This window comes from Chlamydotis macqueenii, chromosome 8 (assembly GCF_036417535.1).
Source record: "Chlamydotis macqueenii isolate bChlMac1 chromosome 8, bChlMac1.mat, whole genome shotgun sequence".
In the NCBI taxonomy this organism is placed as follows: Eukaryota; Metazoa; Chordata; class Aves; order Otidiformes; family Otididae; genus Chlamydotis; species Chlamydotis macqueenii.
The window spans coordinates 25,467,775-25,482,405 of record NC_141563.1 but is presented as its reverse complement, the minus strand read 5'-3'; the positions used below and the strand labels follow the sequence as shown (position 1 = coordinate 25,482,405).

At 35.3% G+C, this 14,631-nt stretch overlaps 2 protein-coding genes across 5 annotated transcripts in view; one reads left to right on the top strand and one right to left on the bottom strand.

Annotated features, from left to right (window-relative positions):
• AK5 (adenylate kinase 5) overlaps positions 1 to 2,813 on the top strand; it is an 87,969-nt gene extending 85,156 nt beyond the window's left edge. The window contains exon 14 of the mRNA XM_086753182.1: positions 589 to 2,813. Within this exon, the coding sequence (XP_086609308.1) occupies positions 589 to 699 (111 nt within the window). The 3' untranslated portion in view covers positions 700 to 2,813. The remainder of the gene's footprint in view (positions 1 to 588) is intronic.
• Positions 2,814 to 3,870: 1,057 nt separating this feature from the next.
• ZZZ3 (zinc finger ZZ-type containing 3) overlaps positions 3,871 to 14,631 on the bottom strand; it is a 59,535-nt gene continuing 48,774 nt past the window's right edge. For 2 of the 4 annotated variants that reach the window (XM_086753179.1, XM_086753180.1), the window contains exons 10-13: positions 12,033 to 12,185; positions 8,378 to 8,512; positions 5,597 to 5,697; positions 3,871 to 5,215 (exon numbers count right to left, since the gene is read on the bottom strand). In XM_086753179.1, coding sequence (XP_086609305.1) covers positions 5,071 to 5,215; positions 5,597 to 5,697; positions 8,378 to 8,512; positions 12,033 to 12,185 — 534 coding nt within the window. In that variant the 3' untranslated portion in view covers positions 3,871 to 5,070. Of the gene's footprint in view, positions 5,216 to 5,596; positions 5,698 to 8,377; positions 8,513 to 10,619; positions 10,675 to 12,032; positions 12,186 to 13,438; positions 13,692 to 14,631 lie in introns of those variants that run through there. The other 2 variants (XM_086753181.1, XR_015259170.1) reach the window with 2 other exon arrangements.

Here is a 14,631-nt window from a genome sequence, read left to right as displayed (position 1 = left end):
CACTGTAAAACATGTGTTGCCAAAAGGTCGTCATAAAACTGGAACCAGTTCACCAAGCTTGCAAACACAAATGCACAGAAACAGCCTTGCTAAGCCACTGCTCTTTGAAAGCTTTGAGGTGAGTGACAGCATTACATACTCCAACACTTTAGACGACAAGAAACAAATTAACAAGTCAGTGCTATTCCTCTCATTAATGGTATGATATCAAAGTACCTCTATTAGGTTTCTTTTGGAGAGTATTAAATGTTTAAATAGTTTCTAAAAATCTTTGGAAACTGTTCTGTATATCAAAGGTGTAATTTTACTTTAAAAGATGAGTACTTAGGAGGAAGAGCTTATGCTCCCGCGTTTGATGAATGTACTTTACTCCAGGTGATGGGACCCTACAGAATCTTCTCACATAAAGCTCTGGAGACACAGTGAATAATTTGGTTTATGGGAGCTGCTCCTTTACATTAGCATGCTTATAACATGAAACAGAAAAACTTTTCTTTTATATTGGACCGGGTTTTTGTGCCAATCTTTAGATTCGGAGATAATGCTTTATAACTTAGTCAAAACTAATGGTTTTTGCCTGCTTCACAGGTTGATGCAGAAGGAACACAGGAGGATGTTTTTCTGGAAGTCTGCGAGACAATTGACTCTTTTCTGCAAAAGGAAGAGGCAGCATTTTCTTTTTCACCAGAAACGCAGTAATGGTGTATCCACAGCCTCACCTCACGGGCACTTGTCAGTCGCCGTTAAAATGCTGTTCGAAGCAATACTGCTTTCTTGGGAGGAATCTGGAGTGTGTGCATGTGGTATGCCATTTTAGTTGAAATCTTTCTGCTCTGTTCTGACAACTCAATAGAAAGTGGTCTGTATGCTAACCCTGTACTATGAACATTGGTTTATTGGTTGTTTGCTCCTCATGGGGTAAAAGCAGCATGGCGAAGAGCAGCTCCCGTTTGTATTTCATGATCTCATACATTTGGTTGGAAGTCAGACAGTGCAAGGCCAGCAGCGAGCTCTTCAACCACATCATTCACCATTTCGCATATTAAGATTCCTGTTTACAAGTTTCCCATTTTCTTTTCATTAACAGTATTAGTTTTTTGTGGTATCTCTTGGCTTGTTCTTGGGTTTTAGTGACTAAAATCTATTCTCTGCTACATGCAGCTGTAAGACAGCTGGAGTTAGTCAAGCTAGAAGGTAAAAGAAACTTTTCACACATCCCCAGAACACTGTTACAACAAAAGGCAGAAGAATTAATTAAAGGTGAAGATATGGTTGAAGATCATGGAAGTCTATCAATCCATTCTTGTGGAGCAGACACCATTTTTGAGACAGCCTTGTCTTCTGCTGGGAATTGTAGGATATTGTAAATGACAACTTTCCAGTTTTGTGAGCTGAGGTGAAAATGATGATTGTATTGTATAGTTAAAATGTGCAATCCAGTAATTATCCATGTTAAGAGCAGTTCTACTAATTTAATTAAAGTCTACATCTAAAGTTGACTATGAGCCAGAATGTATGAAGATGTCTTTAAATTATACTTTGGAAGTATTTCGAATGCAAAATTCACATCATCGTATGTTGTCTTGTACTGGCACTGCCAAAACTCCGGGGAAAGAAAATGTCAGGGATTATTTGATTCAAATTGCTTGCATCTTTCGTAAGGCATTCATTTGTAATATCTGCAAAAAAAAGTCTGTAAAGATCATATTGTATTTCCATTAGGTTAGCCAAAATATTGTGGAATTTCTTGGGTATTCTGATAGCTAAATAAAAGCTTATTTGACATTTCTGTAAAGTAAATGCATCCTCTTACTGGAACTACTGGATGAATTCACAGTTGGAGTGGGTTGCATGATTGCTCTTATTGTCAAAATTGTATTTTATGCGGCAGATTTGTATTTTTAAAGTTACCTTTCTTGTAATGAAGCCATAATACAAATAAAACATGTACAAAAATGAGGAGTAATGATTTCTGTTACAGTACACGTGGGTTTAATTGTTTTTAAATCACAGTACATGACTTGAAAATATAGCTCAAATCAGCATGCTTACAGAATATGTCCTTTCTCCATTCAGGGCTGATTCTTCTGTTTTCTTTTTCTTCCTCGGCATTTGCCCTGTAAATGCTAATTCAATTATTTTTTAAGGGACTGTGTTAGATATGTTCTTATCCTTCATATCCTGGCTGTTCCTTCTTCCCTGGGTCCTTTTATAGCCTAAATTTTACCTCTGATGCTCTAGGAAGTGCTTCTCCAGCTCCAGAGCAGTGCCATTAAGTGACCAGTAACGTCTGCAGTACAACAGCTTTAAGCGAGAGACTTTCGTAACGCACCAGCTTGAGAGGGCAGGTTTTCCTAAACCGAACCTCGAAGCACTAGCAGCTCTCTGGTGTAGTATTTTTCAAAAACAAAAAAATAGGAAAATATTCTGGAGTTACCATGAAGCTGGAAATTCATCTGGGTACGTTTTCTGGAGTATTTTTTATTACTTCTAATTACAATATAAGTTAAAAAGTGTGGAGTATCATACTTCTGCAGGATGGGAACAAAGGCAATGATCAGCTGCAATTTTTTTTTTTTAAATCAAATGACAAAAATTATTTAACATACAGTTTCAGTTTCATGTTTCTTTCTGCTTCTTCTGGTCTTTTCTGTGGAACAAACCAAAAAAACTCCCATGCTTGACTGGGTGTATGTGCATTAGATATCTATTTGCATATGTTCATAATATACGCAAGAGAAATAGCTGTATATGCATGCATATGGAAATATAAATATTTATACATATTCAATAAAAAGAGGACTTATCCAAGACACTTCTTTCTTGGGTCATTCAAACTTGAAATTCTCCTTCTGCTTCCAATCTCATTCAAATTATACCACAGCTTTTTGTTATTCCCAAGCTATCGTAAACTGATGACTGAATATCTGTACTTAATCATATTTTCATTAATGTGCTTTTATTATTTTCTTCCAGTGATTTTTTCAGGATATCAACAGGAAACACAGATTACCACAGATTCTCTCCCTGATAATACAGCTTGACCAACTCTAGCTTCCTACAAAGAGCATTAATGATGTGGAAAGCACATTTTTATTGAATTAGGGAGCCTCTCAGATCAGTAGCTTTTCCAATTTAAAATACATCGTGTGAATTTTTGTGTTGTGTTTCTCAAGGTTTATTAAATTTATCAAAGTACGCTAGATAAGTGACATATATTTACATATGATACTTGCTCAGTGTTTTAGTAACCGTACTGTATTGTTTTCTAAATAAAATGCTTGAAATTACTTTTTTTCTGAAGCAAAATAAACTACACCTAAATTTATTGCAAAACTTAATACTGATCAGTTTATAATTAAAAGTTATTAGGTGCAGTCAGCCAATTATCCTTCTTATTGCCATCTTGAGTCAAATTAGTTTATTTTCTAGCTACTCTGAGTATTCAAGTTTCAAAGCAATTGGAAGTCTATTACAGTTATAAAATAATCGTTTCTAAATCACAAGCTATATACATTTCAATAGAAAATATATTAACTAAAATATGTCACAATAATTACAAAGCTTCTCAGACAATGGTATACAGTGTACCAAGGCTACTAAAATCTGAATTTTCTGCAATCTGGAAAAGAACAGTTGGTAAGATATGAGAAAAGGAAAACGCTCATCCTGCAAAAGGTGAAGCACATTTTGGTAGGCGCAGAGCCCCCTCCGTTCCCACTGAAATTAACGGCAGAGGGAGGCGCCGGGCATCCTGCAGGTCTGCATAGTGAGTATTTGTATGACTTATTAACACGGCCTTTGAATGTTTTCCATCATGATTGAAAAGTCAGAACTACACAGAAAGGAAGTCACAGCAAGCATTCTATATATAAACAGACTGTATCCACATAGTTTATTTCTCACAGTTCTCCTGACAATTGAACATTATTTAAGAACATACTGTATACACAGATAAGAAGAAACATACAAAATGTTTTAAATGATGCACAACAAAATCCAGCAGTATAAAAGAATGCATGTGAACCCTTGCTCACTGCTCAGGCTAAATTTAATCACTGTTTAAATAGTAATAAAAATACAATCTTTCATGGATCTTGTGCAGACTACAAAAGAGGAAAAATTATTACCATATATATGATTTATATTAGGCAGTTTTCTTTGATGAGTTGCACTAACAACTCCAAATACAGAGGCAGAAGGCTGTGTATTTTATTTTAAAGGAGTTAATGTTGAGTATTAGAGACTTTACACAGTTACTACCACTGGCACTTTTCACCATATTTTGTACACATCACATGATCATCTTATATAACATTACATTTAAAAAATATATCTGAGTGACAATTTTATAACATTCACACACCATGAGCTGGTTAAGGAAGCAATGCCACAGTTGCCCCCTGTAGTGCTTCACTGTTGGTAAATAGAGTTCATTGTGGTTTAAAAAAAAAAAAAAAATTAAAAAAAATTTAAAAATTGAAAGTCAATGTGATTAAGCAGCTCCAATTTAATACAGGCCTGTAACCAACCATTGCCGGGACAGTGAGTATTTTTTAGAGTACATCCTAGAAGCAAACACTGTCATTGGTTAAAACCTTGCCTAAAGAAGTCAGTTACTGTGCTGAAAACTATTTCACAACAAAACTGCAAGCTACTAAACTGTTTTTATATAAATACTTCATCTCCTCTGGATCTCATTATAACCAAGTTCTTCAAAGCCTTTGGAATTTACTCTATCTTTAATGTGTGCTCTCATTTCTGGCTCACCCCTTTTGTATGTTTTTCTTTTGTGTTTAGATTCACCACCTAAAAATGACTAACGTGGTGAAAGAAAAGTCTCCCAGTGAAACCTTCTGCACACTAGGAATGTTCAGCTGCTGTTCAGTGATCTAGAACCATGACAGCTCAAAGCTGTAGTTTGACAAGTACACCCAGGAAGCTGTCATGCTGTGAGCGACATTTCAGGGAAAGCAGAGTCTTTCCAAAATGTGCACAGAATTAACAATGGTGCCATTGTTATTTTTCAAAGAGGATAGTAAGCCCAAGATGGTACATCTGCTTCCCATGTCATCTATTTGCTGGAAAGTAGTTTGGGTCAAGATAATTGTAACTGGTGCCCTGGGACATGCAGTAGTCTCTGTCTAAAAATGTCTCTGCTCTGTAAATAGGTTCTAACTGATGATCTTCCTTATGAATCTCTGTTTCATGCAGACTGCAAGGGAAAGAAAAAGATAACAGTTTAAAAGTCAAATATTTTCACTATCTTTAACTTTCAGAAGCAGTGATCATATTAACAGATTCACACCAAATTGATATAAACAATTAATTAATAAAATATAATTTCCCCCACTATTTTACAGTACCAAATCTACCTATGCACTGTATTAAGAAAAAAAAAAAAAAAAATCCATCCAGAGCATGCTTACAAAATACATCTCCCACAAAGATACGCAAAAGTATCTTCCACTTCACCCAACACAGGAAGGAGATGGCTCCTATGCTGGAGCAAAGATTTCCAACATACAGATCAATTAAGCCACATAGAGATATTAAAGCTAATTATGAATAACAAGTAGAAGTGTATACTACTCACCAGTCAGAACAAGAATCGCAGAAATCCAAGGACATTTCTTGAGGGCAGTCCTGGCAGTGCCACCGAACACCCTGGATAGGTTCAATTCCGCAGTTATCGCACTGTGAAGTAGACGGAAGAGCATTGAAAAAACAGCAACTGTGATGACTGATGTTGGTAACAGCACATACCAATAAACTGAACAGAAATGCATGTGTGTAGGTTGACTACTGCCAGCCCACACAGCTGAATTCTTCTCATTGCAGATCACAATGTATTCATGGATAAAGCAGCCCTCATACTATAGGAAAGGCCCTCCAGAGCCTTGAGGATTGATCAATCTTCCTCTCGCTTTGCTTCCCACTCCCCACATGCTCCATGATGACATTATCCGCCTGCTCAACAAAAGCAGACCTCTAGTCCTGCCTGCAGGCACTGCTTATCCTCACCTGGCTGTGAGAACTGCTGTGACACACTACGTGAACGTGGCCCTTCTATAGCTTAAGTCCAACCATATGAAACGTCTAAATATAGACCAACTTTCCACAGCAGAAGAAAGCAGTAAGACTAGACCAGTAGAGCCTGTTGGGAGGCTGCTGACAGGCTTGTAAATCAGGACATGACAGGTCAGACTGATGCACTTTCAAACTCTGGAAATAAAATAACACGTTATAGAAGGGCGGGAACTAAAAGTCACATGGCTGGGAAGGAAGTGGGACAATAAGTTCAGGAAAGGGAAGAGAAACCTAAAAGTCAAGCTGAGCAAGAAGACGAGCTAATCCCCTGACAAGAAACAGGGACAACACAATAGCAGCTAAGTCCAAGAAGAGCGTGGCACGAAGAGGAAGAAACAGTACAAATGAAACATCAAGACTGAATGAAAAATTCATGATAGTAGAGAAGAGGGGCAGAAATGCGAAGATATTTGACTAAAAAAGGAAACCTGGAAATAGGACTTAAAGGCAAGGAGAACTTTTCAAAAATCTAAACTATGAAGAGTGCTGCAGAGATAGGATTGAAAAGGAAAAAAAAGAGATGTTGGAAACAAGCCTATGCTCTCATAGCTCATCGTCCTTCAGAACCTGAAGTTCTCTCCTTGCATCTGCTAAACTCACTTGCAAAGCAGCTCGTTCCTGGCCACAACTAATCCACTCAGGGTTACAAACACCCTACAGATTTGTCACAGCTGTATCCCTTCCTTCCACATATGACTTTCAGAGTTTGACGGTTGATACTGAGGAAGGACTAAGCATACTCAGAGCTTTCTCTGAAAAAAATCAAGTTCAGTATAATGCTGAATACTTTAAAAAAAAAAAAAAAAAATTGGTTCCACTTATCTCAATTTGAGAACCAAGATAGTGGAAACCCTTGACCTTAATTTATGTGCTCTATCTTCCCTCTCTTTCCCCTGTGAAACAGAAATAATACCATGCCTTTCATTTCCTAAGGAAAAAAAAAAAAAAATTTGCTAAGTGCTCTGATATTATAGTTATGAAAGCCATAAAAAGCCCATGAGGGATTCAATAATTCAATATCCAAAGTAGACTTTGAATAATGTGTAGTAAATGAGGCTGAAGGCCAAGCAGAACCAAAAGTGGTCTGAATGGTTGCTTATTAGGCAAGCTCCGTCCAGCCCGTGCACGGAGTGGGGCAGCGCTCCTGAGGGAAAACAGCCTATGATCATGATGTTTCATTGCTTACTACAATGCATAATAAAATCAAATTCATATTGCAAAGAAACTTTCAAAATTTGAATACTTGACACTGCATAATGCCAATTTACTTTTCAGAGTAATTTTATGTAGAAAAAATGACCACTTTGTTACCTAAAAGTCTGGTCTGCCTGATCAAAGTTTTGATTCTGAAAATGCTAACTTACAAAAAAACCCAACCAAAACCAAATCAAAACCTGAACACACTATGCTAACTTTCGAAAAAACCAGCAAAAATTAAAAGCACCTTGGTAGTCTAACACCATGATTAAGTCTGTCAATGTCAACTAATGAGGCTGACTTAATTTTCCAGTCATTTTGAACTGAACTTTAAACTGAATATCTTTGCATTATTGTAAAAATAAGTATTAGAAAATAAATCTAGCTGTATAACACTAAGCAAGGTGAAGAAACTGTTCCAACATAGCAACCAGTTACACAGAAAATCCCATGCGAAACAGAAAATACAGTTTAGAGAACACCCTTTCTTTCATGTTGCCTATTACTAGTTGATACAAGGACAACACATTCGTTTAACAGTATTTATTTTCTTAATTTCACATAACCATTGTTTCATGTCCTTGCTTCGACTTCTGTGAGTTATTACTTGATAGGATTAGGAAGGTGCTACAGAAAAAAAAAAAAAATAATTCTTCATCTATTACTGTTCTAACTTGAAATCATTGTTCCTTCTTTGGCCTCAGGTAGAGACAAAATTACTCCAAATTCATAATCAGATAATTATCATAAATGAATCCCTGTCAAAACAGAGTGTAGTGTCAAATGGAATTCTGTAATGATTTAATGATTTAGCAAGGCTCTAGAGCTGTATTTTCATAACACGAATGAGAGAAAGACAGTGTGCTTACGAATTTTCATACAATATCAGTATTCAGTGAAACCTGAGCTATCGAAAAGAGTGAATTACTTGTTTTTATTAAATAAGATGAGTGAATGCAGACACAGTGAACAAGAACTAAGGAACCAAACTTGCTATGTTAAACAAAGCCTTTTTAGGAAATCCAAAACATTTTACCTTTGAAAATTTCTACTATACACTGGGTAAAAGAACAACATCTCTCAGTCTCACCTTGAATCCCACATGCTGCACAAATCCACTTTCTGCATGCATCTGCTGGAGTTTCTGTTTCTTCAATTTTTTAAACTCTAACAGTTCTTTGTATTCGGGTAACTCTCGATATGTTATTGGAATACTCTCCTCATCCTGTCCATGGTTAAAAAAAAAAAAAAAAAAAAAAAAAGAGAAACATTCTTTACTTCAGGAATATAACTAGTAAGACATATATTCCATAAATCACTATGTATGATTAATAATCTTTGAGAAAATGCTGGCAATGTATTCTAACTAAGAAACATACTGAGAAATTATTTTTAAAAACATAGCACATAACACTGCATACAGTTAACTTACATTTTATTTTTTATTATTTATACTTTATTATTTGCATTAAAACAAAAAACATTTTATCCTACAAACAAGTTTCTTCTAGTGAAGAGCTCAGCTGTAGCATAAAGGAGAGAGTAGTGCCTAACTTTAATTCCTAGGTATTTTTCTCATCTTAGATGCCTAACTGCAATGTACATAAAATCCACTTATCCATTCATTGTGGGCAAAATGGCAGCTGCAGTAGAAGACTTAGCTTTTGCTTAAGATAAAGGTAGTTTATTTTAAATATTTGGCAATTGGTATTATACTTGAGAACTGAAATGTCAGGTCAGTTTTACCAAGTTAATTGACCTTTCTCTTTACTATTTTGTGGAATGGCACAGAACAGTATTATTCTAAGCACAGCTATGATCACTGTTCTCAAGTACTTTTAAGGCTGTGAAAATATTAAAAGCAAAAACTTTTTATGGTTTTAAGATTTTCTGCACAAACTCAGGTTTTTAAAAGACTCGTAAAACAAGACAGTACCAAGCTTCCATTATATATTTTTTTTTTATTTGAAGACAGTCAATCTTAACAGTATTAACTTCTCACCTTTACCTGTGTGAATAAAAAGTTATGAGAATCATCATTCCATGACCGGAAGAGTAGAAGTTTCAGAGTTATCCAACTCCTTAATCCCATTACTTCATGCTGTCTCTTAACAGCTTAAGGAAATAGACTGCTATTTTTCCTAAATTATGAAAAAGTTTGTCTGCCTACAGGCTGGTGCACACAACTTTGCAAAAGATTTACAACAAATGGTTCTCTCTTTTTAAAGAAACACACAATTTCTGGTTTTTCTCATCCAATTTTCTTCAACAAAGTTTGAGGACCTCTGTGTTATGAGAAGACAGAAGCTCTCATTCCAATTCAGATGCCCGTTTCAAGATGGCTGTTTAATTGTAGCAGCTGTACTTGGTAGATGTCAGCTGTTTCCAAAGATGACAAATCTTTATTGACGTAGAAGAGTTTTCAGATGCTATACTGACAGGAATGTTCAGTTATGGAAAACAACTAGAAGACAGTAATCAAAATTGTTCTAATGTAGCCTACACACATAATTTCAATTTCTTTTTATGAATCCATGAAGATTAAAGAATCTGTATTATTTAGTAAAGTTATAAAAGGAAGTGAGGGAAAGAAGCTTGCTCTTTAGTGCTGAATTTCTAAACCCCTTATAAATAATTTAATTGTAATTATGAACCTATATAAAGGACTAGACTGCAAATGTTCAGAAAAATCAAGGTTAAATGACATGATTAAGTTGTGTGGTGGTAAGCTACATCCTCTTAATATAAAACAGGGATTCACTTTCCATGCAAATCTCAGAAGTTTTTCTGAGAAAGACTGCCTGGCACAAAATAACCATATATTGCATAAACAATGATATAATAGCTCCCTATGTGGACATTTCATTCTGGAATAGTAAGCAGCTGTATTATTCTAAAATAATCAGACTACTCACAAAATGAAGTAATCATAACTGAAAAGTAAATTCATTCTACTGGGAATAGAGAGTCTTCACTTGGGAATAACTCATTCATACTAAAACAATTTTTCAGAAATGGTTATACCAGTCAAGCTGACTGGTAATAACCAGGCAAAACCTTTTGTCTTTACTAGGGAACAGGACCTGGTACTTCCATTGTAAACCAGTCAAAAAAACCTTTCCTATAATTTTCTTGCTATACTGAATCTCTTCTCCACCATGCTGATGCAAAATATTTTTCTCCAAGACAGTGACCGTGACTAAGAGACCTGACTAGAACTTTAGAACAGAATCCTGAACGTTCATTTTGAATATAGTTCATGATCTATTTTTTCTTCCAAATTCCTTCTATTTTGCACTGATAATGGGGATCTTTTTGGTAACTGAGCTCACCTGTGTCTTTCTACATTACTGCAAGCCAGAAATATATCCATCTGGAAATGCTGCACTAGTGAAGAAAGAAAAAGAGTAAGCCAAAAATTAAAAAGGAAAAAAAAAAAAAAGGGAAGGAGGCACAAGTCCACCCCTACTACTGCAAAAACATAAAACAGTAAAACAGTAACTCCTATCCAAATGAAAATAAATTCCAGTTGATTTATGGTGCCCATATTTATTAGAGGTGGGACACCATGGCAAAACCAAAACGTTTTAGGAAAATATTCAGAACAGTTAGAAAATATGTATTTAAAACCAATACAGAACAAAAGAATGTTTGCTCAAAAACAATCCAACTGAAATAAATACTAATCTGCACCTCTTCTAATATGCATTTCTCTTTCCAGGCCTTTAAAGGTTCTTGGAATATGCAAAGTTATCAGGAATGTCTGAAGAGAACCAAAAGTCCATCAGAGAGAGAATACAGAATGTGAGTGAAGATGGGATTTAAGACTGAGTAATACATGAGCCAATATAATTTAAGGAAGATTACGCAGTGCATGTAAAAAAGTCAAGAAAATGAATGGACTTCTACTGAGTAGCCTTAATACTTCTATTATGCAACAAGCTTTTCACACACAAGATGTCACTAGGCCCTCAAGGAAAAAAAAAAAATTAGTAAGTCAGTCTAAGTACAGTAAAGCTACAGTGATTCACATCAGCTGTGAAATTTGCCCAGCACCCAGCATTAGGATACAGTCCCCTCTATGATTCTATATGGAAGTGGGAAAGACATATGTCTAAATTCTTGTAGTATTACTGCCTGTGATAAATTAGGAAAGTGGCACACTACATTTTGTAATAATACATTGGGTTAGCATGTCCACTAGGATTTGCCTCTAAAAACACATAAATTTGCTTGTTGATTGACAACTCAGTCTGTTAGTTCACACTTTGAAGCGGATTAAAAAAAAAAAAAAAAAATCAATAATTAATTCAGCCAGGGAAGGAAGACAAAAAGCAATGATGCCAACAGTGTTCAGATTTTACTGGAGCTCTATGTAACTTTTCTAAAACACATCTTTAACCAGAACAAAAACTATACAATTTATGTGATTTTCAAACTCATCTCATGTCAGATCACTTTTTGAAAATTTGCAACTAAGACCTTTCAGAGCTGTTTCAGGACAAAACTGTTTATTACTTCTTTCACATACCTCCTTTCTGATTTGATCTAAATTTTCTGCAATTTGGAGGCCTTAATATTAACAACATGTTTATAATTCAAAATGGCTCATGAATCTTACTACCATTTAATACTTACTTGATTATATTTATTTTATGGCAGAGATATTAATCCTCATATTATTCACTAAACAAGGTTAAAATGACAGTAAGCAAGACATTCTCTGACTTATTTAAGTTACATACCGATACTTCCTCTTCTGCTGCAGTATCCATATGGCTGTGAAAACTGGATCTGTCATCGTCTTCATCCATATAAACTGGAGGTTCATGAGATGTCATGAAAGTTGAAGGTTTGAAAAGATGTTTATTTAAAGGATGCTGCCGTCTACTTGATGACTACAGTGAAAAAATGATATATTTTAAAAAATATTTCTTGGCTATTATTTAAGTTATTGTCATCAATAAAACCTTGCCAGAAATTTGTTCTTTTGCACTAAATAGTCTATCATCTTTCCAATTATTTTTACCTAAACCTCTATATTGGAGCCTCATACAGCTGCAGTTTTTCTCCTGCGTAACAAATCAAGTCAAATGAACAGTGCAACACTTCTTTGGTAATGATTCAGTAAGAAAGAGTCCTTACTATAAAAACCCTACCATGTAAATATATGAGACTGACAACAATAGAAAAACAGAAAATAAAGTTGTTACAATTTTGAGGACAGAGAACCAAAGTGCCAAGACATTAAAAGACTTCCACGAGCCAGGAATGGTTTGAGTGAGAGACTAAACAAAGAAGCCGTTTTGCTAAGGTCCAAGATCCAAGAGACCAGACCATGCTTGACACTTACCATCAACTTCTTGCATTAATTTGTGCCTTAGAAAATCTAAGTCTAGGATAATTGTCCAGATTTCTTTTCTAGTCCAGGGAGTGGAAAGGCAATTCCTTCCACCATAAAAGAGGTTTCTAAGAGTTAGAAAGAATTGTTCTCCAAAGGTTCTTTTTCATTGCCACTGACTGGAAAAGGAACCTAAAAATGTTTGACGAGATAAACTACTCCATTACTGCATGCTGTCTTTAATGCTGTCTGAAGGTGTAGAATGCATGGCAGTTTCAAAATAGATTAAAGGCACTCAGCCCCTATTACTTATTCCCCATGGAAGAATATTAAATACCAAAAAAAGAAGAATTTAAGGTGAATGAAACTGACTCAACTTTTTACTTAGCTACTTTCCAGACCTTCTTAAAAGTCAATTCTTACATTCTTCAGTTTAAAGAAAACAGCGTGAATCAAAAAACAGAAGCATGAAAAGTGGTTTTTTAGACAACTATAAAAGAGAAGATTGTCTTGCACTGTGTCTAGCTTCTCTCATACAGATAAAGCATAAGGAATATTTACAATAGTTAATACTTTCTCTTTTTATGCAAGACTTTTTATCCTAAAGGTTCCTTTATCAGTTAGAAAACTGTAACACTATAATACAACCATTTATCTCTAAAGAGAGATTCCACCTCTAAAGAGAGATCTAGCAATATTTTACAGTTGTGCAGTTTAAAAAGTAAAGGCAAAGATCACACAAATTATCTTAGATGGAATGTAGCTACGTAGGCAGAAGTATAGCAAGGAATTAAGACTAGCTCCACTCACTCTTAAGGGAAGAGATGAAGTCTGTAGTAATGACTGGAAGCCGCAGAACTACAGTGCACAAAATAAAAATGAACATTTTGTTCTAAGACTACAATACTATCCATAGTTTTGAATTTTTCCACCTTCTGCCTTATGATCACTGACTTCCTGTGTTTTGCTGCTTTTTTTAAAAAGATTTCAACCCCTCCAAAATACTTCCACTTGTAAAGTTAGATGGTATTTCAGCTTGAGTTGATACAGTGATTTAAATTTTCTGTAAAAGAAGGGAAAACCATGCCTACGCTTAAATAGCAGCACTGTTATGCGCATAGTTATGACCTAGGAATTTAACTGAGGATTTGAATTCTCTTTTTAACATGATTCCACTTCTGGTGAAGAATGAACTAAAATACTACATAAAAGCAGACAGTTAAAAAAAATCATTTTTTTCCTGTGGGAAATGTATCTTCTGGATTAAGCTTAAAAGCAGGTGCAGTAATGATATTGTATAAGCATTAAATTGAAAATGATAAGATATAATTAAAGAACTGAATACTAGTGTCCTAAATCTGACTCAGTTTTATTTTCACCAGTAGCAGATGATGGTTATACAGGAAAATAAGCTGATGCATCCTGTTTAATTTCCTGTATCACTTATCAGAAGAGACATTATGCCATATGAGGAGACATACAGAGTAACTTCAACAAGACGGTCAAGAACTGAATAGGCTTCTCACCTCCCCAGTAACCATTTAAAAAAAAAAAAAAAAAAAAAAAAAAAAAAAAAAAAAAGCATCCTGGGCAGTCCCCATGGAGAAATACCAGTACCTTCTTGTGAAGCATCCCTTTTTGACACTATTATTTACATGAGATAGATCTATGTTATTTATTCTGCCATAGATACGTGCTTTAAGTATCAGCATACAATTTTCATACTCCTATCACTGGCAATAGAGCAGATACTGCAGTTTACAGCATACGTGCACACCCAGGATCGAAATAACGACGAGCACAGCATAAGCATGACCCAGGCCTCCAACACGCCTTGCATTTCCTTTCTGCCACATTATGTTATCGCCATTGGAGACTTGGGAATAACTACAGCCTGCTCCAGTGCTGTCAATCTGTGCTCTAAGTAGATAGCTATATTAGCAGACTGAGAGCTCAATTCCCTCACATACGCTATTTGTTTGATTTTTTCAATCTGCTGTTAT